Source organism: Carettochelys insculpta, chromosome 11 (assembly GCF_033958435.1).
Source record: "Carettochelys insculpta isolate YL-2023 chromosome 11, ASM3395843v1, whole genome shotgun sequence".
In the NCBI taxonomy this organism is placed as follows: Eukaryota; Metazoa; Chordata; order Testudines; family Carettochelyidae; genus Carettochelys; species Carettochelys insculpta.
Genome location: NC_134147.1, coordinates 19,226,354 through 19,250,345, shown reverse-complemented (window position 1 = coordinate 19,250,345; position 23,992 = coordinate 19,226,354). Strand labels below are relative to the sequence as shown.

The following is a 23,992-nucleotide window of genomic DNA, read 5'->3' as shown; positions in this document are numbered from 1 at the left end:
AGTTCTCCCATCCTGGATATCAGCCATCTGACTCTTTATAGATGCACTTACAAAATCAAGTATCAGAGGGGTAGCCAAGGTAGTCTGTACCTTCACAAGACATGCATCTCATGAACAGGGTCTTTGCCCACGAAAGCTCATGCTCCAAAACATGTTAGTCTATAAGGTGCCACAGGACTTCTTGTTGCTTACAAAATTGGTCACTATTTACTATCAGCTTTCACGTGATGTACAAGGAAACTTTTATTTGACCATTTCGCTTTCAGTCCTACCTATATTTTATCAACATCTCTCTTCTTTCCTAGAGCAAATTTCCCCCCCCTCACAATGCCTCCCCGGGGGGATGTCTCCAACTGACTCCCGCACTCCTCCACACCCATTGGCTCTCCCTGGCCCTTACTCTAAAAACTCCTTTATGACATCTATTTTACAGGTTCTAGATTCTATGGCACAAAGGCACCCTTAGAATCCTGTTGCCTGTCATCCAGTATGACGGTGCACCAGAGAACTGCCTGAATGTAACTCCGGAGCATGTCGCCTTAGAAATCTGTCCAACCGGGATTTGAGAGTGGTCAGCCAGGGAGACGTCACCCTCATCTCAGTAAAGTGTCCCCCTGGTTAACTACTCAGGTGCACGCTCTAAGGCAAAGTGTACTACTGCCCGTCCGTCTAGCTTCACTTACCAGCCCTTGGATTGTTGGACCTTTCTGCCCTAGCCTGTCGTGCCCATTAAATATTTGTTCCCCTTGTAGCTACTTACCGCCTGTGTTCAAGTCACCCCTTAGCCTTTCCTTTGCAAAGTTAAACAGCTAGAGTCTCTCACCAAAAGACTGGGAGTGGCTGGCCCATTACAAAAGCAGTTTCTCTGCTCTTGAAGTTCACAACATCACATTAGCAACCGACAATGGGCCACATCCCCCCTGACTGAACTGACTTGATTTCTCCTCTCTTGATGTGCACAACTCCACATTAACTGCCAATAATGGGCCACATCCACCCTGACTGAATAGACCTTGCCTCTCTGTCCCTCCCCTTGACTGACTGACACTCACTCTTTAAATCCTCCTCTGAAACTCCCCCCACTCATCCATCTGGTGAAGCGGGTCTTTGCCCATGAAAACTTATGCTCCAAAATATCTGTTAGTCTATAAGGTGCCACAAGACTTCTTGTTGTTTTTGAAGATAAAAGACTAACTCAACTGCCTCTCTGATACTTCTCACCATCAGGCCTGTTTTGCTATCCTGCCATTGTTCTGGGTACTCTACTCAGAACCCAGCCAGTTTCTAAACACCCTTCGTCAATTGTAGGCTGTAGAGCAGACGGCAGGATGCCAGGACATTGTGCCAAGTGCAGAGGTAAAGGATGGCCCTGCGCTGGAGTCCCCACTTTGAGCATCCCAGGATCACATGAGCTCGTTTGGCCACAATGCGCTTGGGTTCTGTTGATTACAGACAGCGACCCACAAGCCTGTCAGTGACTGCTTCCCAGGAGAGAGTGCCCTGCTGTGTGTGCGTGGCCTATATTCTTCGCTTCTAGTTGTATTCGTTTACATAGTTGGGTTGTGGGCAGGTTATCAAATTATCCAACTAGGTCTGAACGTGTGACCCTTCTTTACCACTCCCCCTTCTTTGTCACAGCTGACTTTGGTTGACTCCTGATTTTCTTCCATGTCATGGATAAAAATGTTAGCATAGGCCCAAGAACCAATTCCTGCAAGACCCTGCCCTGGAAACAGACTCATTTGCTGATCGTGTCAGTGTGTTGCATGGTGAGCTAGTTTTTAATTTACGGCATGTGTGCCATGCTCTCTCTAGATGGTTTGCATTTGAATAGATGCAAATACGTCCAGGACATCTACCTCAATGCTGTTCCCTTTACCAACCAAACTTCTCGAGAAAAGGGAATGAGGCAGGAGCTATTTTCCAGGAACCCATATTGATTTACATTATCCTCCTTTAGCTCTTGATCAATCAAGTCACCTTTCAGCTGCTCTGTTACCTTGTCCAGGATCAATGGTAAGCCTATAATTCACCTGTCATCCCATCTACCCTTTTTAAAAGCTGGCCCATCGTTAGCTTTCTTCCAATCTCCTGAAACTTCCCCCGTGCTCCAAGGCTTAGTTAACACTGCCAGAGCTCCTCACCCAGCTCTGTTCTAACCCTTGCATCCAAGAGATCTGGATCTGCTGATTTTTAAAACTGTCTGACTTCAGCAGTGTCTGAACAACCTCCAGAGATCTCAGGTGCAAGGGAAGTGTTCTCACCTTAAGGAGACGAATCACCCACGTCTCCCTCAAACAGAACCACCACTGTTCATACGCAATTGGAAATTCTGCCATGTCCATCTAATAATGGACCAACACCCTTAAGGTTCTTTGTTCCTGGGAGAGCTTTAACACACCACCTTCAAGCAGTTAGCTGTAGCTTTCTCCCTGTGGCTTCCCTGATCAGCTTCCTACACTGCCTAACTTTGCACTTGCCTTCATTACTATCATATTGCTCTTTCTTCCATCAGTTATGATCTATTGATTACTGCCTCCTCTAAATGCTCTGGGCCTACCCAGCTGTCTTCCACACGTAGCGTATTGTGGCTCTCTGGGCATCTCATAAGGTTTTTTTCCCAATTAATATCTTTCTGATGAAATCTTTCCTTCCAGCTGATTTAATTAAAATTATTCTCAGCTTTGTGAAACTGGCCTGCTGTGCGCATGCATGTTGTAAATGTGATCAAGTTAGGAGCACTTGTGTATAAACTACCAATAATTAATTGTTCTGTAGCTGTTCTGTTCTGTTCTGTTCTGTTAGGACAAGGTGTAATAAAGAATTCCACCCCCTACTAGCTGCAACACTTTTTTTTAAAGGCATTAGGAATTTATCTTCTACTGTTAAGAGGCATGAAGGATATTTTAGTACCAGCAGTGTGAGAACTCAAGTGCGCCTTACTCAAAGTGAAGTCCCCTATGATCTCCACGGCTGGACCTGAGCTGAGCAGCCATACATGTCCCCTGCCAGGACCTGGATGTTATCACCTAGTCTAGCTTGTGAATGGACCAGGACAGCAGCCTACCCCTCCTCCCCCAAAAGGCGTGCTGTGGGAGTTGACAGAAAAATGCATGGCCAAGACCCATCGTGATGTGACAGCAAGGAAATCTAAACCCTCGTCAGCTACGCATAACAAAACAATGACCTGATCTCCATTTCTGTGCCGATAAATGGATTGTTTTAACAATCTGGGGGAACTGTGGCAGGTTGGAGGGGGCTGCAAGTGCAAGAAGTAGAAGTGGGGTGGGACGGGAGCAGGATTAAACACAAAAGTGCTGCTCACAGCCCACGTGACCCCCTGCAGCCAACGAGGGCTGTTAAACCACGTTCCCTCGCAGCGTGTGGGCTTCAGGCGAGCGACTGGTGTGTTCTCACGCTTGGCCCTCAGGCTCTGTGGAGGAGCCAGGCCTGAGCCACTGCAGCTGGACACCAGGCTGTGGCGGAAGAGCTGAGTTCAGGATGGCACAGCAGGCCCACCACAATCCCAGATTGCACAGGGGAGCAGGAGGGCATGAGTCACAGGGTGCTGAGCTTCTTTTCTCAGAGGGGCAGCCGAGTCAGTCTGTATCTTCAAAACACACCAAGAAGTCCTGTGGCACCTTCTAGGCTAACAGAGACTTTGGCACATAGGCTCTTGTGGGCAAAGACCCGCTTCGTCAGATGTGGATCTTTGCCCACGAATCCTCATGCTCCAAAATATGTTAGTCTAGAAGGTGCCACACAGATTCTTTTAGGGATTGGCTTGTTGTGGAACAGGAGCAGCTTGATTTTGGGGCCTGTGGGGGGAAGTTGGCAACCTGGCAGATACGGCAGAGAAGGGACGATATAGCCAAGCACTGGAGGTTTCTGCCACGGAGCTGACAGGGCCTTAATATAAGGTGTGTGGGGCAGGGCCTTTTTAGCGCCCCGGGGCTAAATGGGGGCCTAGCTTTGCAGCTCTGTTTGGTGTCAGCTCGCAGGTTCCAAAGCATTTCCCAGCTGTTCAGACGGATCCCTAAGGGAGCAGGAACAGCTGGGCTCAGCATGGGGCAGCCCATGTCCAGTGGGGGCAGTCTCTAGGTAAATCGTGGTGTGACGTGCTCTGCTCGTTCACTGTGTCCGGCTTGGCCTTCTAGCTGGGCTCCTGCAATTGTCCTTTTCTGAACAAAGGAAACTCTCCTGGCTATTTCTGTCACTCACTGATGAGGGGAGGGGCTTCTGCCCAGGTGCACAGGAATGAGGAAGGGGTAGATCCTCCAATTCTCGATTGTAGAGTGGGCTCAGCTGCTCCTGTGGGAGAGCAAATTCCTGCTGAGCTCCACCGGGGGGAGAAGGGACCAGCCTCCGCCCCGGGACACACAAACCCATGCATTCCTTATTGATAGGCCATCACACATTGACGCCTACAGCTGGGGCACATAGAAATAACACTGCAGGAACCTTACCCCAACACTCTGAAGTCAAGCTTCATCCGGTGGCTTTGCTCTGCCCTAAGGACCATCCTCAAGCTGCTTGAGCCTTTGCTGTTTTCTAACCTAAAACAAATCTGAATCCTGAGCCTCGCCCCTGAGCACACCGCCTCTGCTGAGCCGTATGCTGCCCCACACAAAGGCTCTGCTCTGCCCTACCTGATGTCCACCTGGAAATGCTGATAGCAAATCACTGATTTGCAATCAGGGCTTTCCACAGGGCAATTCAAACCCAGGCAGTCTGCACTGACACACCTGCCTCCATACCAGCGCTCTGCAGGCAGGATGCAGGGATGCTTCATCCCTGCCTTGGTCAAGCTGAGCAAAGAGCCTCCACCCAACTTGGGCCTCTGGGTCCCGGGCTAGCTAGCCCCTCTCTCCACTTGTCCAATAGGTATATCGCACCTTCTCAAACCCTAAGCACAACTTCTCCAGAGCTCTGCTGCAGGGTCAGGAAAGGGCAGCAAATATCCCGGTGGCCCAGGTCGGAAAAGGACAAACAGACTGACTAGCTCCCCAGCCAGCACACCCCCTCCACCCTGGGCGCTACCGCCACAGGAGGAGGAAGAAGACAGTAGCATGGCTGGCACCCGCTAACTTCCACGCACTCAGCTTTGCACTCACAAGGTGGTTCCTTCAGGCGGCCTTTTCAGAGCTGACTCAGCCTCTGGGGCCCGCTGACAAGATCCCAGGCAAGAGGCAAAACCAGCCGGGGTGTGTTCAGAGAGGACTAGACGCAACCTGGGTGAGCAACAGCCACAGCTGCGGTCGGGCTGCACCTCGGCTCAGGGTCCCGCTGGCACCTTCTTAGCTGGGTTCTCAGGCACCGTCCCCCGAAAGGGCTCATGATGGGCACTGACACGGAGCAAACAAGGCAACAGAGCACAGGGGTCTGTAGACAGGGCAGAGGGGACAACTGCAACCTGCACAAATCCACCAGACAAGCGGGCTCCAGTCACCAGCATCCCCTTTAATAAAACACAGCAGGGCGCGTGGAACAACGGAAACCAAAGAGAGCGAGATCAGCACGAGCGATTACCATTTACAACCACAGAGACTGCCGGTGCGGCAGGGGGCCGTGGGACATCACCAGGGAGGGAGCGGAGGCAGCTGGCCGGCACCTATTTATACAGGATGTCATAGTGTCCCGGTCTGTACAGTAGATACACCTTAGGCTCCGAGCCCTCTGGGAAGACGTGGGGGTTGGTGCCTCCGCCCTCGCCCCGGTCCATGTACTCCACCAGGATAGAGACGTTCAGGGCCTGAGCCAGGGCAATGATGTGGATGTGGTCGCTCTCTTTGCACATGGGTTCCACCTCCTGGAAGGGATCGAAGGGGAGGCAAAACAAGCCCAGGGAGGGTTAAGGAGTCCCAGTGCTGGCTGAAGGCTCTGTGTTCCTCTCCCAGCCCTACACAGCCTGGGACTCCCCTATGGATACTAATGACATCCCGCCTCAGCCGGAGCTCAACAGGCTGCCCGCCCCTCCTAGGCTGGGTCACAAACCTCCCCACATCCAGCTGCCTATGCAGACACCAGCTGGCCAGGGCTCTGCACCACCTCCCACTTTTTTGGGGGTGCCCCAGGGAAACTAGCTGGAGATATGACCGAGATCACAAGGCAGCTGAGTGTCAGCGCCCTCTCCCTCTGGACAGGGGACTCCCCACCTCTGCCCCCTCCAGGGAACAAGCAATGAATCCTACTGAGATTGCACACTGGTCTGTGCCAGGGCAGGGCACAGAGGGCTTGGCCCATCTCCTGCCCCAGGAGCCAACCGAGCACACTACTGAGCTCATGAGGCAGCTGGGTTTGAGCACCCGATCAAATCTCCTCAGATCACAGTTCGGCCAGGTCTCGGCCTCACTACTCAGCAATGCCCTCCACACAGGGTGGAGTTGGGCTCTAGCTCCCACTCCAAATCAGTCGCGGGGGAGGGCAGGACAAAGCCATGCCATGGATCCTCCGTACTTTTCTGTGTCACGTCGACACAGGTTTGAGAGACGGCAGGGAGGTCAAATTCTACCATTGGAACCTGCTACCCCCACGGTCCTCCGAGCTGTCCTTACCTGCTGGCAGAATTCCTTGATGCTACGGCCTCCCTCAATGAAGTGCTCAAAGAACTTGCTCTCCCGCTGCAGGTAGCCGGAGGTCAGCAGTCGCAGGTACACCACCAGATAGTCAGAGGTGCTCTGGTCGTTGAAGGAGGCCAGGAGCTCAGACACGGTGGTCTGCTTTTCCACTTGCTCTATCAGGTCCATGAACTGCAGGCCACGTGAGGGAGGGTGTCAGGGACAGCCCCCTTGCTCCACGTCCCAACGCGCAAACTCTCAGAGTCGGAATAAATGGTCGGACTTGGGCCAGTTACACTAGCATGCGTGTGTGGTTGAGCTGGTGTCCTTAGTCTAGGGAAACTAAGGGTCTAATTTGGGAGCCGCGAGGGAAGCCAGTGGGGGAGCTTGCAAAGCCTCCAAGGATCAAACTCAAGAATCACAACTCCCGATCTGCTCCAACCATCCCCTCCCAGAGGGGACGGCACTCACCGTGTTATGGAAATCCTCAATTGTGAACTCTGTGAAGCCCTGGGATACCAGGTCCTCCTTGCTTTTGGCAGAGATCTCCTTGAACCTGTGTGAGGTAGGACAAGATGAGACGATATAGGTGGCAGGGAGGAAAGTCCTAGCATGGTGTTTCTTAAACTAAGTTCTGCAGAACACTGATGTTCCATGAACAACTTGCAGGTGTACCGGTGTTTGGAAAAATACAATGATGGGAGATATTTTCTGTTACTAAAACCAGATACAATGTTACTTCTTCATTGGTACCATACCTGATTAAATTCCTTCATTTTGTTTTTGCTGTATATGTTGCTGTTTGTGTGTTTTGTTTTTTTGAAGAAAATTTTCATAGGTGTTCTGCACAAAAATATTACTGTTTGGTGTTCCAAAAAGTGCAAGAAACACTGTCCTAGAGTTTAGGACCAGAAGGGACCATCTCATCAGACCCCCTCTGTTTCACAGGCCATCAACCCCACCTGGCACCCATACGCTAAACCCAACCACCAATATTAAGAGGAAAGAATTTCACCCCTCAGGAGTCTAACCTGTCATGAGCTCCAAGCAAAGAACAAGAGAAACTGATGGGCCTCTGGGATGGCAGAAAATTGAGGCAGTGAAACATGTCTTTTAATTTCACAAAAGGAAACACCACAAAACGAGAAAGCTAATTAAAGAGAAATGAAAATATCCAGGGCCAAAAAGGAAACTTTCTGCAGACACCCTAACAGAAGCTCAACAAACATATATCCTGAATTAAAAAATACAGTAAAAGAACCAAAAACATGCTACTATGGGCAAACAACCAAGTCAAAGAACCAGAGAGAGGCAAAAAGCCATTTTTAAAAACCTGGACGTTAAATCCTACTGAGGAACATAGAAAGAAGTGCAAACTCTGGCAAATGAAGTGTAAAACTGTCAGTATGAAGGCCAGAAAGAATCTGAAGAGTAGCCAGCCAAAAAGTAATAACGAAAAAAATTAAGCACATCAGAAGCAAGAAGCCTGCAAAACAACCACTGGGGTCTCTGGATGATTGAGATTCTAAATGAGAACTCAAAGACAATAAAGCCATTGCAGAGAAAGTAAATTATTTCTTTGCATCAGTCTTCACACGGCTGAGGATGTGATGAAAATCCCCAAACCTGAGCCATCCTTCTTCAGTGACAAAACTGAGGAACTGTCCCAGATTAAGATCTCATTAGAGGAGGTTTGGAAACAAATTGATAAACTGAACTGTAATACATCATCAGGTCCAGACGGCATTCACCCAAGAGTTCTGAAGGAACTCATATGTGAAACTGCAGAACTACTCACTAGTTTGTAACCATTTAAATCAACTTCTATGCCAGATGACTGGAGGATAGCTAATGTGACGCCAATTTTTTACAAAGGCTCCAGTGGAATTACAGGCTGATAAGCCTGACTTCAGAACTCGGAAAAATGGTTGAAGCTGTAGTACAGAACAGAACTGTCAGACACTTGGACGAACATGATTTGCTGGGGAAGAGACAACGTGGTTTCTGTAAAGGGAAATCATGCCTCACCGACCTACTAGAATCATTTGAGGAGGGTCACCCAAGCATGTGGGCAATGAAGATCCAGCAGATACAGTATACTCATATTTTCAGAAAGTCTTTGACGAGGTCCCCCTCCTAAGGTTCTTAAGCAAAGTAAACTGTCATGGGATGAAAGGAAGGTCCACTCATGGACCGTTAACTGGTTAAAAGATGGGAAACAAAGGGTAGGAACAGTCCGTTTTCAGAACGGAGAGATATAAATAGTGGTGTCCCCCAGGGGTCTGTACTGGGACCAGTCCAATTCCCCATATTCATAAATGACCTAAAAAAGTAAACTGTGAGGTGGCAAAGTTTGCCGATGATACAAAATTACTCAGAATAGTTAAATCCAAAGCAGGCGTCAGGATTACAAAGGGATCTGACAAAACTAGGCGACTGGGTCAACAAAATGGAAGTTGTAATCCAATGCTGATACATGCAAAGTAATGCACTTTGGAAAATATAATCGCTACAATCCCCACAAAATGATTGGGTCTAAATTAGCTGTTACCACTCAAGAGAGAGACCTTGGAGTCATTGGGGATAGTGCTCTGAAAACATCCACTCAATGTGCAGCAACAGTAAAAACACACAGAGATTTTAGGGACTCATTAAGAAAGGAATAAATATTAAGATTACAAAATGCCATATTGCTGTTACAAAAATCTATGATACGTCCGCATCTTCAATATTGCACGCGGGTGTGGTCTGCCCATCTCAAAAAGGATATATTGGAAATGGAAAAGGTTCAGATCAGGGCAACAAAAATTATTAGGGGTACAGAGCGGCTTCCATAGCAGGAGAGATTGATAAAATGGAGACTTTTTGGCTCAGAAGAGAGAAGACTAAATAGAACAACATAGAGGACTATAAAATCGTGATGGTGTGGAGAAAATAAATAAGCACGTGTTATTTACTCCTCATAACACAAGAACTATGGGTCACACAATGAAATTGATAGATTTAAAACAAACAACAGGAAGTATTTCTTTATATGATGCCCACTCAGCCTGTGGAATTTCTTGTCACAGGATGCCATGAAGGTCAAGAGTATAATAGGAGTAAAAAAGGTAGATAAATTCCTGGAGGATAGGTTCATCCATGGCTACTAACCAAGACAGGCAGGGATGCCATCCCTAGCCTGTGTTTGCGAGAAGCTGGGAATAAGCACCAGGATGGATCGCTTGATGATTATCTGTTCTCACCCACCTGGCATTGGGCACTGCTGGAAAATAGGATACTGGGCTAGATGTACCTTTGATCTGACCCTGTATGGTTGTTCTGATGAGTCCAGGTGACCCCTGATGTTGCAGAAGAGGGTGAAAACTCCCAGCGCCCTATCAGGCCTGAGGAAAAACCCTTCCCGATCCACAATCCAATCAGTGGCTGGACCGTGGCAGCCAGGCAGTTCAAGAAGAGTCTCAGCACTGCCAGGTGTCCTACCTGCAGCTCAGGCCACCTCTGGCGCTTCAGAGGAAAAAGTCAAAATGAAACCAAACTGAAACAGAATGTGCAAGTGAAAAAATATTCCCTTCCCGACGCCTAGAGGAGCCCAGCGGAATCCCTGAAGCATGAGATTTAAGAACTTAAGACGCAAAGCGGAAGGGACCCTTGGGGTCAGCAAGCCAGCCCCTGCCACTGCCGGCAGTCATCAAGGTGCTGTCGGACTAATGCCTAGATTCCAGCTATGGAAGTGGACCCAGTTTGAAGGAAGGGGGCATACAACGTAACCGCAGTGCAGGCCACGCACAAAGGAGAGCCGCTGATGGATACATGTACGCGGGTGGCAGTGGAGCTGTGTGATGAACACACTGAGTGGTGAAGCAGACCCCACTGCCCACCCCAGCAATCCTAGGACACACCCGGGAAGCTGGTTGTCTGTAGAGATCCCCGATATCAGCTTGCTTATTTGTCTTCTGCCTCTTCTCCATAAAAGTCGAGCATAGAATGTGGAACTGCATAACCTGGGCAGCGTACCAGTCCCGGCTGCTCAACCGACAATTTGCATTGGGAAGGATTGGAAATTTCAGCTCATGGCACTAAAAGGCTGGTGCCAGGTAACAGCTTTGTACTATACAACAAACAGGAAGCAGCTCTTTCTGGGAGCAAAGAGCACCAACGAACAGGGGTTGGTTGCCATCTGGGTGCGCAGCAATAAGAAGGAACTGGGGCACCATCAACTTGCACCGCCACTTAAAGCCTTGAACCTGCTACACGGTCATCACACCATGCAGGCAGGGGTCACTGGACCCCACCCTGAAATCCCAGCTCGAGCACGCGGTGCACATCCACACCCATGACAGGGACCCCTACAGGGAGCATCATGCCAAGAACTGGGAGCTAAACCCGAGAGTGCCAACCCCGTGCCGTAACTAAGTGCTGACCAATCAGCACTCGTTCCAAACCCCACAGTTCGGATGGGCAGACGAGCTATTGGCGCACCGTAAGGAGCATCCTTGAGTTGAGGAAGATGCTACGTGGCTGGACCTCAGACTTGGCAGGAGTCACATGCTGGGACCTTTCCAATTTCCAGCCTGGCCTCCAGGATAGAAGCAGTGATCAGCGCAGGCTGAGCTAATAATCCCCCCAGGTCTTCTACGGCGCTGTCCCCTGTCAATCTCCCAGAGCTTTACAAAGGTTGTATCATCATCCCCATTTTACAGAGGGGTACACTGAGGCCTAGGGCGGGGAAGGGATTTGTCCAAGGTCACACTGGCGTCCAGCCCCAGAGCTGGAAATAAACTGAAGGTCTCCACCATCAGGCCCTCTCCCCTCACCAAGCCACACCGCTTCCCCATCACAGGCAGGCCGGTGTCTCCCTGCTGCCCTCCCACAAAACTGCCCCCGTTAGGGGGAGGGTATAACTCTGGTCTCCCACAGGGCCTAGCTTACCGTTGCAGCTCCTTGCTGTCCTCCAGCAGGGCCTCCAGGTGCGAGAAGCCAAATGCCCGGTAGAAGCAGTTGCCATCAGGCCGCGTCTTCCGGATATACGAGTACTTTTTCAGCAGGTCCTGAGCAGAGCGAGAGGGTGACACTATCATTCCCTCATAGGCAAAGGGGCTGACAGGTTAGCAGCCGACCGAGCACATAAATACTAATCGCTGTTTTACCTGTTGTGCCTGCAAAAGCCTGGCGGGACCGAGGGGATGCATGGGGTGAAGGCCCAGAAGGCTGAGGGTGGGAAATGGCAATTTAGGGAGGGAAGTCTGAGGGACGGTTCTGAGAAGGGGCAGGGTTTAACAGGTGGGGAAGGGAGGACAGCATGCGCAGGGAACAATGTTCCCTCCAATTTTTAACATCCCTGGGTGGAATAATATGTACACCGAGGCATGTGCAAATGCGGGCCAGCAGTAGAAACACAGGCTGTGGTGCCCTGCTGTCAGCTGAGCGGCACCCAAATCTCTTCTGGTTGGTCGCCCAAGTGCTCAGCTAACAGGGAACACTGGCAGGGAAGGCCAGGGTTTTCAGTGGGAGGTGAAGCTAGTAAGAAACAGGTAAGTGGGGAGGCTGAGACTGAGGGTGTGGGAGGAGGAGCTGAAGGGGCGGCTGGGGGATTATGATGTGAGAAAGCGCTGGGATTCAAGTGTCTGTCGGGGGAGGCAAGTTGACACCTGGAATTAAGAGATGGGAGAGCCAGGAGGAACGGGATCTTGGGGTGTCAGGCGGAGGGGCTAAGGAGGAGCTAAGATGGGAGGGGGGAGGAGGTCCTAGAGGAGAGGGTGTCTGGCTGCCCTACCTTGATCTTCTGTTGATAGATGTGATCGTCCTCCGCGTACTCCTTGTACAGAACCGACAGCTCCAGTCTGTCTGACACTAGGGGGTTCTGGACGGCGATCTGGAAGGACAAGAGGCACTGTGAGATTAGAGTGGGAGAAGCAGCAGCTGGGGCTTCTCAATCTCACTACAGAGGCACCCAGAGCTAAAAGAAACCCTGCGGCAGGCCCCGGAGACCTAGCGCTGACTGCAGAGCCTCACGAGAGGCCTCCGCTCTCCTTCCCAGGCCAAGAGGCCCTGCTGAACTACACCTCCTACCACTGCACTGCGTTCTCCCTCGTGCCCCTGTCCTCCACTATATAGGCCAGGCTGATTGGTTGGCGCACACACCTCATGAAGGACCACCAAATACCTCCATATACCTCCAGATTAGTGGAACTGCTATGGGCACCCGCATGGCCCCACAATATGCTAATATATGTATGGCTGACCTGGAACAACGATTCCTCAGCTCTCGTCCCCTATTACCACTCCTCTACTTAAGATACATTGATGACATCTTTATGATTTGGACCCATGGTACAGAGGCTCTAGAAGAATTCCACAGAGACTTTAACAATCTACACCCCACCATCAACTTATGCCTCGATTACAACATACAAGAGATACATTTCCTGGACACTACAGTACTAATCAAGGATGGCCTGATCAGTACCACACTGTACCGAAAACTTACTGATCGCTATACTTATCTACACCCTTCTAGTTTCCATCCTGCACACGTGACTAGATCCATTGTTTACAGTCAAGCTCTTAGGTATAATCACATTTGCTCTGATCCAACTGACAGAGACCAAAAACTACAAGAACTTTACCAAATATTCATAAACCTGAATTACCCACCAGGAGAAGTAAAAACAAATCGACAGGGCCAGACGCATACCCAGAAACCAGCTACTCCAAGATCAGCCCAAAAAGCCAAGAACAAAACACCACTGGTCATCACTTACAGCCCCCAACTCAGACCACTGCAACGAATTATTAAAGACCTACAACCTATTCTTAATCAGGATGCTACACTCCAGAAGGCCCTGGGTGACATGCCTGTTCTCTCCTACAGACAACCTCCCAACTTCATGAGGATCCTTACTAACAGCCACAGCCTATACCCCAGGAACACCAGTCCTGGAACCTTTCCCTGCAACAAAGCCCGCTGCCAGCTTTGTCCACATATCTTCTCTGGAAATACCAACACTGGACCTAACCAGGTTACTCACAGAATCACGGGCACCTTCTCTTGCTCCTCTACTAACATCATATATGCCATCATGTGCCAACAATGCCCAGATGCTTTGTATATTGGACAGACTTCTAACTCCCTTAGACAAAGGGTCAACGGGCACAAAACAGACATCAAAACACTCCAGATCCACAAACCAGTTAGTCAACATTTTAATGGAATGGGCCATTCTGTCAATGACCTCAAGGTATGTGTGTTACTGAAGAGAAATTATCGCACTGTTTTAGAAAGAGAAGTGGACAAACTGACATTTATGTTCAAATTCGGAACATTAACACATGGTTTAAATCGTGATGGGAAATTTCTGAGTCACTATAGGGGCTCGTCTGCATACTTGACTCAATCTAATTCTTGACCTTCCCCCCCCACCCCTCCACTCTCTGATTTGCTCACCTTGATTATCTTTTTCTGATTTGTCCTCCTTGCTTACTGTTTTTGGTTCTCTGTGTCTTAAATATTGAGTCTGTTCTGGTCTGACTATGGTCTAAAGAAGTGGGTCTGTCCCACGAAAGCTCACCTAATAAACTATTTTTGCTAGTCTTTAAAGTGCTACTTGACTGCTTTTTGTTTTGATAGTGTATAGACTAGCACGGCTTACTCTCTGTTACCTTTCAGTTTATAGACACTCAGCTTTGGATTTTTGTCATGAGGAAAAAAAAAACACCCCCATGTTTTTCCCAGAGAAGAGGAGGTTACTTACGTGTCACTGCAAGTTCTCTGAGAAGTCTGGTCCCTATCTATATTCCACCAAGTGTTTTTGCATGCATCACTCGTCTGGAGCTGGAGATTTTGAAAGTACTTATGTCTGTGGGTTCACATGTTCACCCTTCCTTCGCCTCATGGTTTCACCCGAAATGATAAAAGGATTCAGTGCTGCAGTTGCGAGTTCCATTGCTGGCCCCTCCACGGCCATGGGGTCCTGCGGCAGCTGTGGCATCCAGTCCCTCTGCAGCCAAGACAGCTCCAGCACAGCTGGCCGCGGCCAGAGTTAACAGGGCTGGTTAACTGGTCATACTGTAAGCAGCCTGGTAGGCCTCATGCTTACCAGTATGCTCCCCAATTAACCTTCAGCTTCCCTAATAAACAGACTCCCCAAAGTCTGTTATCTCCTAAAAACTACTACTAAATACTTAACTACAAAACAAAAGCAGTAATAAAACTATGTATAATTCTGAAAACAAAAAAGCAATCCAGTAGCACCTTAAAGGCTAACAAAATAATTTATTAGGTGATGAGCTTTCGTGGACAGACTCACTTCTTCAGCCCATAGCCAGACCAGAACAGACTCAATATTTAAGGCACAGAGAACCAAAAATAGTAATCAAGGTTGACAAATCAGAAAAATATTATCAAGGTGAGCAAATCAGAGAGCAGAGGGGCAGAAGAGGGAGGGGGATCAAGAATTAGATAAAACAAAGTATGTAAAAGAGCCCCTATAATGAGCTAGAAAATTGTCATTCCGGTTCAAACCACGTGTTAATGTGTCGAATTTGAATATAAAAGAGTTCAGCAGCCTCTCCTTCCAAACGGCTGTGAAAATTCCTTTTCAGTAAAACACAGACTTTCAGGCCATTAACAGAATGACCCACTCCATTAAAGTGCTGGCTGACAGGTTTGTGAATCAGGAGTGTTTTTATGTCTGTTTTATGCCATTAATTCTTTGTCTGAGAGAGTTTGAAGTCTGTCCAATATACAGAGCATCTGGGCATTGCTGGCACATGATGGGATATATGATGTTAGTTGAGGAACATGAGAATGTGCCCGTGATTATTTTGTTAGTCTTTACAGTGCTACTGGACTGCTTTTTTTTTTCATAGTATATAGACTAGCACAGCTATCTCACTGTTACTATATATAATTCTACATGTGTCAGAAATAACAGAACACTAGCAGCTCTGACTTATATCATGAGAAGGAACCTGAGATGCAACCAGTCTGCCGCGGTCTTCACTGCATGGGGCAGAACCCTGCGGTGAAGCCAGAGTGCATGCACAGACCCATAGACACGACTGCTTTCAAAACCTCCGGGCGTGGGGCACGCGCGTAAACCCTCAAAGCAATGCAACAGGGACCGACTCTCCAAGCAGCGGCTGAGGCTTTTTGCCGAAAAATCTGCTTTGTCAGAAGCCCAATTTTTTGTGGGAGAGTTTTGATGAAAATTTTTCAATCAGTGCTCATGCGACCCTCACCCCAGTGCACAACACCCCCAGGCTGTCTAACAGCCCTGGACTAGGAGTCTCCTAGCCCCTAGGGCCCACTATCCTCCAGGCCCATCTCCTCCTCACTTCTCTGCCCCTTTGGGCCCTGACAACCCTCAGCCTCATCTACTCCACAACCCACTAAGCCAAAGTTTGCCTCTGGAGTCCCAGCCAGCCCCTACTGCCCTCCCACTGGTCTGGATCCCTGACACCTGTAGCCATGCTCTCAGCTTCCTCCAGAGGCAAAGGATGGAGCTGGGGATGAAGAGCGGCTCTCACATCTCATGGGTTAGTAGTGGGAGCAGTTTACTCTCAGATGAGCAGCTGTGTGTTAGGGGAAACATGACTAAGGCTACATGCAACCCCTGTGGCAGAGATCTGAGCGATGAGCACAGGGAGGGCAGCAGCCAGGTACCAAAACCCCAGACTCTCAGAGGCTGGAAATGGAAAGTTAAACTGTCAGAAACTGTGAAGAACAAGGGGGCAACCAGGGACACAAAAGCCCCTGAGAGCCACCCACTGACCCCTCCTGGGGACGGCTCTCTCAGAGCTGCATGGCCACCTGCCTAATAAGCCTGCAGCAGCTCCATGCTGGTGGGGAGAAGCCTCTCCCTCCTAGCTGTGGCTGCTCTGTGCAGAGGCTGGGGGAGAGATCGCCTCTCCCCAGCCATGGCTGCTCCATGCTGGCGCCAGAAGAGCACATCTCTTCCCCAGCCACTGCATCCAACCCAGGGCTGCTGCCCCTGGGGGACAAATGTCCCATCCCTGTGTCCCCCACTCAGCCTAGCCTGGATCTGTCCCAGTTGAAGGACAGACACCCCTCCCCCGGCTACGCCCACTAAAGTTATGGCAGCTGTGGAGAAGCGCCTCAGCTGATCCCAAGCTGCTGCAATGAGAGAGGGGCTGGGTAGTCCCCTCTCCCTAAGGCAGCCTCACCTCAGAGCCTGCATCCCCAGACGAAGCCTGCAACCCGATCCTATGCCCAGGCATGAGCCCCTTGCCACACCCTGCCCCCTCAGTGCCACCCGACGCACTGTGCAGCTGCAAAATGACTTTCGTTACGTGATCTCTCTCCTCCATACTGATGCAGATAACGAAAGCCATTAGACAGAAAAACTGAAGAGGGAACACTGCCCTGCACACAGTGGCCAGCTGGAGCCTCACCTCCTGCTGGATGCGATCCTGCTGAGCCATGATGGCTTCATCATACGCCAGACAGTTAACTCCTGGAAGAGAAGAAGAGATGGAATGAGTTCTTTGTGCTTACCCCATGCCAGCCGCAGCCACACCAGATCAGTATATCTCCTCCAATCTACTCCCATGAGTTCTAGTCTCAAACATCACCCTCCCTACACACCTTAAGGAGCACCATCCTGCCATCAAGATGGCTCCCCAAGGTCCAGTCAACTAATGTTTGCTTTAATTTTTCCTGCCACACTTCTCCCTGGCTGGGGGTACAGACACTGCCAAAGATTATCAAGACAGGACTCCATCTGCATGGCTGGAGAGGGAAGGCTGGTCCTTCAAATCAGATCACCAGGCTGAGGCTCAGGAGCTGTGGGTTCAGCCTGCAGCTCTGACACAGCTTTCGAGCAAGTCTGTTAATCTCTCTGGGCCTGCATCTTCCCCGGCTGCAAAGCAACCTAATGAGCCTTCCTTTGCTATGTAGGCTGAGAGCTCTTTGGGGATTGTCTCATACAAGGTAAATCTGCAGCAGCTGGCATGATGGTTTCCCTGATCTCAGTCACAAGTGAAGGTGGGATTCTGTCCAGCTCCAGGTTCAGCAGGAGCTTCTCCCCTAGTCTCGATCAGGGATGCCTGTGAACACTCAGCACAACTGGGCCCTCGATCTAAGTCAGAGATCAATTTGTCCACTGCATCGCCAAAATGACCCATTTCCTTCTGAGGGTTAATTTTACATTTCTGACAGCAAGTATTCTCCCAGTAGAGCAAACAGAATCACCCCAGTGCAAGGAAGCCGGTGCTGACCCAGAAGTCGGGACGTCAAACAGGGCTTTCTTTACAAACTCCTTCTGCAAAATAACAGTCTTTTTATTCAGTAAGATGCAGAGCCATAACTAAGCAATGGAGCTCTCTGTGCGCAACTCTGGCAAATAGCCTCTACAGAGGTCAAAATACGTCCTTATGAGCACAACTCACTACGGACATAAAGTGGCTCTTTTGCCGCCAGGTGATCCACGCTGCATTACCGATATTAAGGTGGCAACATCAGCCTTTAAATGGCCATGCTACTGCCTAAAAGAGTTTCGCACAAGTAACAGCCAAGATTCCCAACAGTCTTGACACACAAGAGCAGTGTCACTTTAACTAAAGTCACCAATTTTTAAAAGCCCCAGTAATTAACCATTGGTACAAAGTCCCCAGCAAAGGTGGATTATTCATGTTAGCTATAAACTGGAGGCCTTTCTGGAAGAGGCTTGAGTCCAATATAAGAAACTGAGCTCCATACAGGAAAATGTGGGTGAAATGTCTTGGCCCCTCCTAGACAGGAGTTCACACCAGAGGATCTCATGGTCCCTTCAGGTCTTGCATGGAATCACTAAACACATCGGTATAGCTAGAGCAGCACAACCCTAAGCATAGAGACAGCTAAATTAGTGTACAGGTGCTTTACGCTGGAATAATGTATTCCTGGACAGAGAACTCAAAGGGACTTCTTGGGTCATGGTGTCCAGGCGGTGCTAGCGCACACAGCCTCATCCCACCATCCAATTCAGAAAAATTATCCAGCTCTATCTTCAAACTAGTTGGATTGTTTGGCACCCACAACTTCTATGGGGAGGTTGTTCCAGACCCGCCTTCCCGTGATGGGCCAAAAATGTTCTCATTGCCAGCCTTCATTGACTCCTGGCCAGTTCACCCCATTGATTCTGTGCCAACACTTTCCTTTATCTTCAGCAACTTTGCTCCCTCCCTGAGGTTAACCTCCCGGTGTATATATGGAGCGCAGCCAGGTCCTCCCTTACTTGTGTGGCCAGACTAAACATTGTAACTATAAAAATCATAGGCACTGCAGGAGGATTCAGGGGCCAAGTTGGTTAAAGCCCCTGGGTCTTAAGTGAATGATCCCTTCTCCTGGCCTGGAAAGTCTACAAATAATAAACACCAGCAGTATGATAGCTGAAATTACATCAATTCAATGAGCCAGATACTTAACTTGTGTTAATGGTCCTAGCTTAGCCTGAGTCCCCAGCACTATCACAATGTAGCCCAGCTGGATCTGGCCCACTCAACCTTTTCTCCTGTCTTCCCTCAACCACCTGTGTATCCGGCAATGCACACTTCATCCCCTTCTTTACAGATGGGGAAACTGAGGGGTCATAATTTTGAGCCAGGCTGGAACTCAAGAACCCTACTGAGCATCAGCTCAAATAAGTCTCCCAATGAATGTTAAGCACTCAAAGTTATCACTGCTTCCTGTCCACCTCTCAGTGTTGCTTAGCTTAGCTTAAACACAGAGAGGAGCTTTGCCAGCTTGGCAGGAAGAAGAGAAAGCAATCTGGACCTCTTCCATTACATACATCACCGGCAGACAGGCATCCACGGGGACTCCCAGCCCCATGGCATGCATCCCTGCTAAGGCCGTACAGATTCTTCATCTTGCTCTGCAGAGGCCATATAACACAAGGTGGAAAGAGCCATGTGAGGTGTGTGCACACCCATTTTCCTCAGCCCACTGAAGAACCACCAGAATAGATAGACCACAACTAGAATCTTCTCCAGAACAGATCCAGCCAGACCGGAGCCCTGTTTTATCAACAGAATCATCTGGAGCAAAGTCTACAACTTTTCTTACTGATGTGAACCAGGACTGACTCTACTGGGGACACCTCAACTAAAATAGCTTTTATGCTGCAACACAAATGGAATTTAAACTGTGTCTGTCGGTAACGCTCCGGGGCAGGGCCTGCACTTAAAAGAGGCACAGCTGTGGAGGAGGTCAATCTGTTTGTTTCACTTCTAGGCAACTTAGATGCCCCTTGTTATGCAGACATCACTTTCTCTAACAGTCCCCCTTTCACTTTTAAAATAATACATTATGTATTGCTGGCAGGGATGGTCCAAGCAGGGTTTTAAGCCAGACTGGCTAGAATGCTTGACAGGAGCGGGGGAATGTAGGGTGCTAGGTTTCAAGAAGGGAGGGGAATAACTGGAAGACACTGGGAGCTAGGTAAGGGGAGAGCGTGCAATGGGAGTTTGAGGACTCCCTTGCAACAGGTGAATTGGCTGTTCCAGCTTCCAAAGTCTTGTTACATGGTAGTAAGAGATGTGTAAGCAAGGAGAGGGAATGTAGTCGGGGGAAAAGGGTGGAATCTGCCTCCCAGGAAGTCAAGGCTGGGACAGGCACGAACTCTGCCAATGGGGGAGAGGAGGGGTGGATTGACATGAACTCCATCAAGGCTGGAGTGGAAGGGCCACCCCTCTGGGCTTCAAGGCATGGATGGTGGGAATTGTCCCCAGTAGGGCAATAGGGGTGGTGGTGAGGATGGAGGTCCTGTTTCTCAGAGAGGTGCTGCAGGAGGTGGGGTGCATACAGTCAGTGAATGACAAGAGTAGGATGTATATAACAGGTATATTAAAGTGTAAAAGAGAGAGGCGGGGACTCCCATGGACAGGGTTGTCAAGGAAACCTATCCCCAGGGCCCCTGCTGATGGAGAAGCATGGTGCAGGCCAGACTATGGCATGCATTGCAATGAGACTGGGGAATCCTGCATCACCTGGACAAACACACTTCTAGGCCATAAAGCACATATGGGACTGGATCCTTCCCCAGGGTGGTAGGGCAGGCTGACTGCTACCATTGTAGGAGCAGGACAGAATTGGCTGGTGCTTGTTGGGAGAGGAGGGGGCCATTAGGCCTCTCAGCACTTTCTGGAGAATCCTCCCTTTGGGATGTAAGGGAATCCCTGCATTCTTGGAAGAGGAGGAAGGAAGTTGGAAGCAAGGGGATGACATTTTTCCATGAGGATTATGTAGAGGAGGGGGAAGCAGGTATCTGGGGAAGGATTTTGCTGTCCCTACTGATGGTGGATGGGGACAGAAAGCAGCTTTCGAGAGAGGAAACAGATCTTGCGGGAGGGGGAAATTGCCTCACATTTGGGGTGAAGAGAGCACTTTCCTGGGGGTGAAGGGGAATCATGGCCCATAGAGATGAGGGGAGGCAGATCCTATGTGTGTGTGAAAGTTCTGAGATGCTGAGTAAGTGGAGGAGTGAGATCTGGAGAACTGGGTCATGCAGTTGCTAAGAGGAGGCACATCTGTAGTTTGGAGTAGCGCAATCCTCTCCCGGGGGAAAAGAACGTGTGGGATTTGGAGCAGCTCCTGTGGGGGTGGGTCCTGTCCTTTGGGGAAAACTATGGGGGGAGGGAAGATGTGGTTCCTGCAGAAGAGAAGGGGAAGTGGGCAGAGGAGGGAGTGTGGGGAAGAAGCCTTTTCTCTGCAACCAGGGGGAAGCAGTTCTGGGGAGGGGAGAGCGGGGCTGGGAGCCGGGGAAGGAAGGCAGAGCCAGGAGCGGGGGGCAGGAAGGATTTTTCTGGAAGGGGCTGGGCTCTGGGGACAGAAGTCTGCCCGAATCGGGGCAAACCTTGTCACTGCAGTGGAGGGGGGCTGGGACCGGGGGATCCTGACCCTGGGTAGGGGAAGCCGATCCCGGGGGAGAGGTGGAGCCGAGGCACTTGTCTCTCGGGGGGGAAGGGAGTCAGAGGCGGGGGTCTCGCTACAGGGGGTCCCCGCACCATCCTGCCCTGCGCATTCGGCCGGGGGCCCTGTCCCTCCCCGGGAGGGCGCGGCAGGACCTCGTCGCTGGCTGGGGCACTGCCGGTTCCGGGGGGGCGTCCCTCCCCGCAGTGCCTTATGTGGGGCTCCCCGGCTGCCCCTCCCGCCATTACCATCCGTGTCCCCCCCCAGCGGCTCCGGCTTCTGCAGAGGCTCCTCCGCCGCCATCTTTGAGCTGCAGCCTGCACCCAGCAAGCGCTTCCGGGGCACTTAGGGCCCAGGACGGAAGCTCTTCCTCCCAGCCCTAGCAACCGCCCCTAGCAACGTCCCCCCTTGGCAACTAGCCCCTCCCCCAGCAACGGAGGACCTGGCTGAGCCGCACTGTTGGGGATGGCAGGAGGCGGAGCACACGGTGATAACAAGTTGCCACCCCATGCAACATAGGCATGGCTGGTGATGTCATTGTGTGACATCACAGCACCCTGCTCAATCCACTTTTCTGTTGCATTTGGTCATCCTCATGACACCAGAACAACCTCATGCAACTTCTCACTCCTGTGACCCTGTGATATTATCATATAGCATCAGGCGGCGGACCTCAAATCCTCCATCCCCTGGTACTATGACACCCTCCCATGTCATCACAGCAGCTGCACATCCACCCCATCAAACATGTCACATCACAATGACACCCTCAAGTGACACAACGGTAACTTTGCTTCCCCCATTCTTGTGCCCTTGTGATAGCATCACATGCTATCATAATAAGGGACCTTATGACAGCCCACCCTCACGCCATTAAAGGACCCTGGCATCAAAACACCATTCCTGCATCGTTGTGACATCATCATTCAACATTACAATAGCTTAATACAAACCCACCTTCAACAGGCTGTGTGGCCATAACATCGTGTGACACCACAGCACCTTGCATCCACTACCCTTACTCTGTAACTTCGCCAGGCCATCATCATGTGACATCATGACTGTCTAGCTTCAACCCCCCATCACATCATTTTGCAGCATCACAACAGGCTCCCGTGACCTGTCACATCTCATTGTGATGTCATTGCATGCGATGAGGTCATGGACTCACCCAGCAGTGTTCCCTGTAAGCTGAGCCCTTGAACAGCTGCTCAGGAGAGATTCATGTGCTGCCCAGATGATTAGCAGAGCATCCACAGCCACACACAGGGAGCAGCCTGTGTTTCTATTGGTGGGGCACATCCACACATGGCTTGATGCACACAACAGAAGTTATTCTACCCTGGATGGAAAATATTAAAGGGAATGCTGTCACCCAGCCCCAGCTCCCGCTGCCCTTGTGACATCAGATCCTTCTCCCATCAGCCCATCATTCCATCACTGTGTGACATCCCTTCACCCTCGTTAGGGCAAAAGACCAGCCTTCTCATCAGGACATCCATCAGTACCTGAGAGCAGTCAGGGAAACTAATGATCCAACCAGTGAGACAATTCCATGAGCACCAGCTGAACAAATGCCAGCACTGTCATCACCCACAATTAACATGTACAACCCAGCTACTCCTAGTTCATGTGTTATGAGAAGGAGTAAACAGCACTTTCTTATTCAATTTTTTCCACACCCTTCATGATTTTATAGACCTCTGTCATATCTCCCCCTTAATCATCTATTTTGCAAACCGAAAAGTTGACTCAATTTCTCCTCACCTGAAATGCAGTCAGCACTCCTAATAATTTCTGTTGCCCTACTCTGGACATTTTCCAAATTCAATATACTGTATGCTTTTGAGACAGAGTAACCAAATCTGCACACAGTACTCCATCTGTGGGCATACTATGGCTTTACATAGAGGCAATATGATATTTTCTGTCTTATTATCTATCTCTTTGCTAGCAAATCACAATATGCTCTTGGTTTTGTGATTGCCACTAGACATGGAGCAGATATTTTCAGACAACAATCCACAATGACTCCAAGAGCTCCTAACTGATGGGTTCAGCTAATTGAGATCTCATCATTGCATATGTATATTTGGGATTATGTTTTCCATTGCACATTATTTTGCATTTATCAACACTGAATTTCATCTGCCACTGTGTTTCCCAGTCTCCCAGTTTTGTGAAATCCCTTTATAACTCTTTGCAGTCCGCCTTGGACTTAACTGTCTTGAGTAAGTTTCTTATCATCTGCAAATTTTACCAACTCACTGTTTCCTACTTTTTTTCTTGAACATTTATGAATATGTTGAGCAGCCCTGGTGCCAGATCACACCCCTGAGGGACTTCACTAGTTACTTCTATCTCTTTTCACCCTTTATTCTCACCCTTGGTTTCCTATCTTTTGACTGGAGTACCTGACCATACTGTCAGGATCACCTAAAGAAAGGATCTAGTGATCCTTAGTTTACTTTATTGACAAGACTTTTATCATCTTATGCTTGGTCCACACTAGGCAGGTAAG

The 23,992-nt window shown here is 49.7% G+C and overlaps 1 protein-coding gene across 1 annotated transcript; it reads right to left on the bottom strand.

The window, feature by feature from the left end:
- Positions 1-5,440: 5,440 nt before the first annotated feature.
- On the bottom strand, positions 5,441-21,799 carry OTUB1 (OTU deubiquitinase, ubiquitin aldehyde binding 1). The gene is made up of 7 exons (XM_075005940.1): positions 21,720-21,799; positions 16,974-17,035; positions 12,334-12,432; positions 11,490-11,608; positions 7,029-7,113; positions 6,555-6,749; positions 5,441-5,809 (listed from the first exon to the last, which is right to left on the bottom strand). Exons 1-7 carry the CDS (start codon positions 21,772-21,774, stop codon positions 5,612-5,614), a joined length of 813 nt encoding a protein of 270 aa, XP_074862041.1. The 5' UTR covers positions 21,775-21,799; the 3' UTR covers positions 5,441-5,611.
- Between the last annotated feature and the right edge of the window lie 2,193 nt (positions 21,800-23,992).

Excerpts from the sequence above, each read along its gene's own strand:
- OTUB1 (XM_075005940.1), bottom strand. The coding sequence starts at position 21,774 with ATGGCGGCGGAGGAGCCTCTGCAGAAGCCGGAGCCGCTGGGGGGGGAC. Across the intron at positions 17,036-21,719 it reads GCTGGGGGGGGACACGGATG|GAGTTAACTGTCTGGCGTAT; the intron begins GTAATGGCGGGA and ends CTTCTCTTCCAG. Across the intron at positions 7,114-11,489 it reads GACAGCAAGGAGCTGCAACG|GTTCAAGGAGATCTCTGCCA; the intron begins GTAAGCTAGGCC and ends TACCTCACACAG.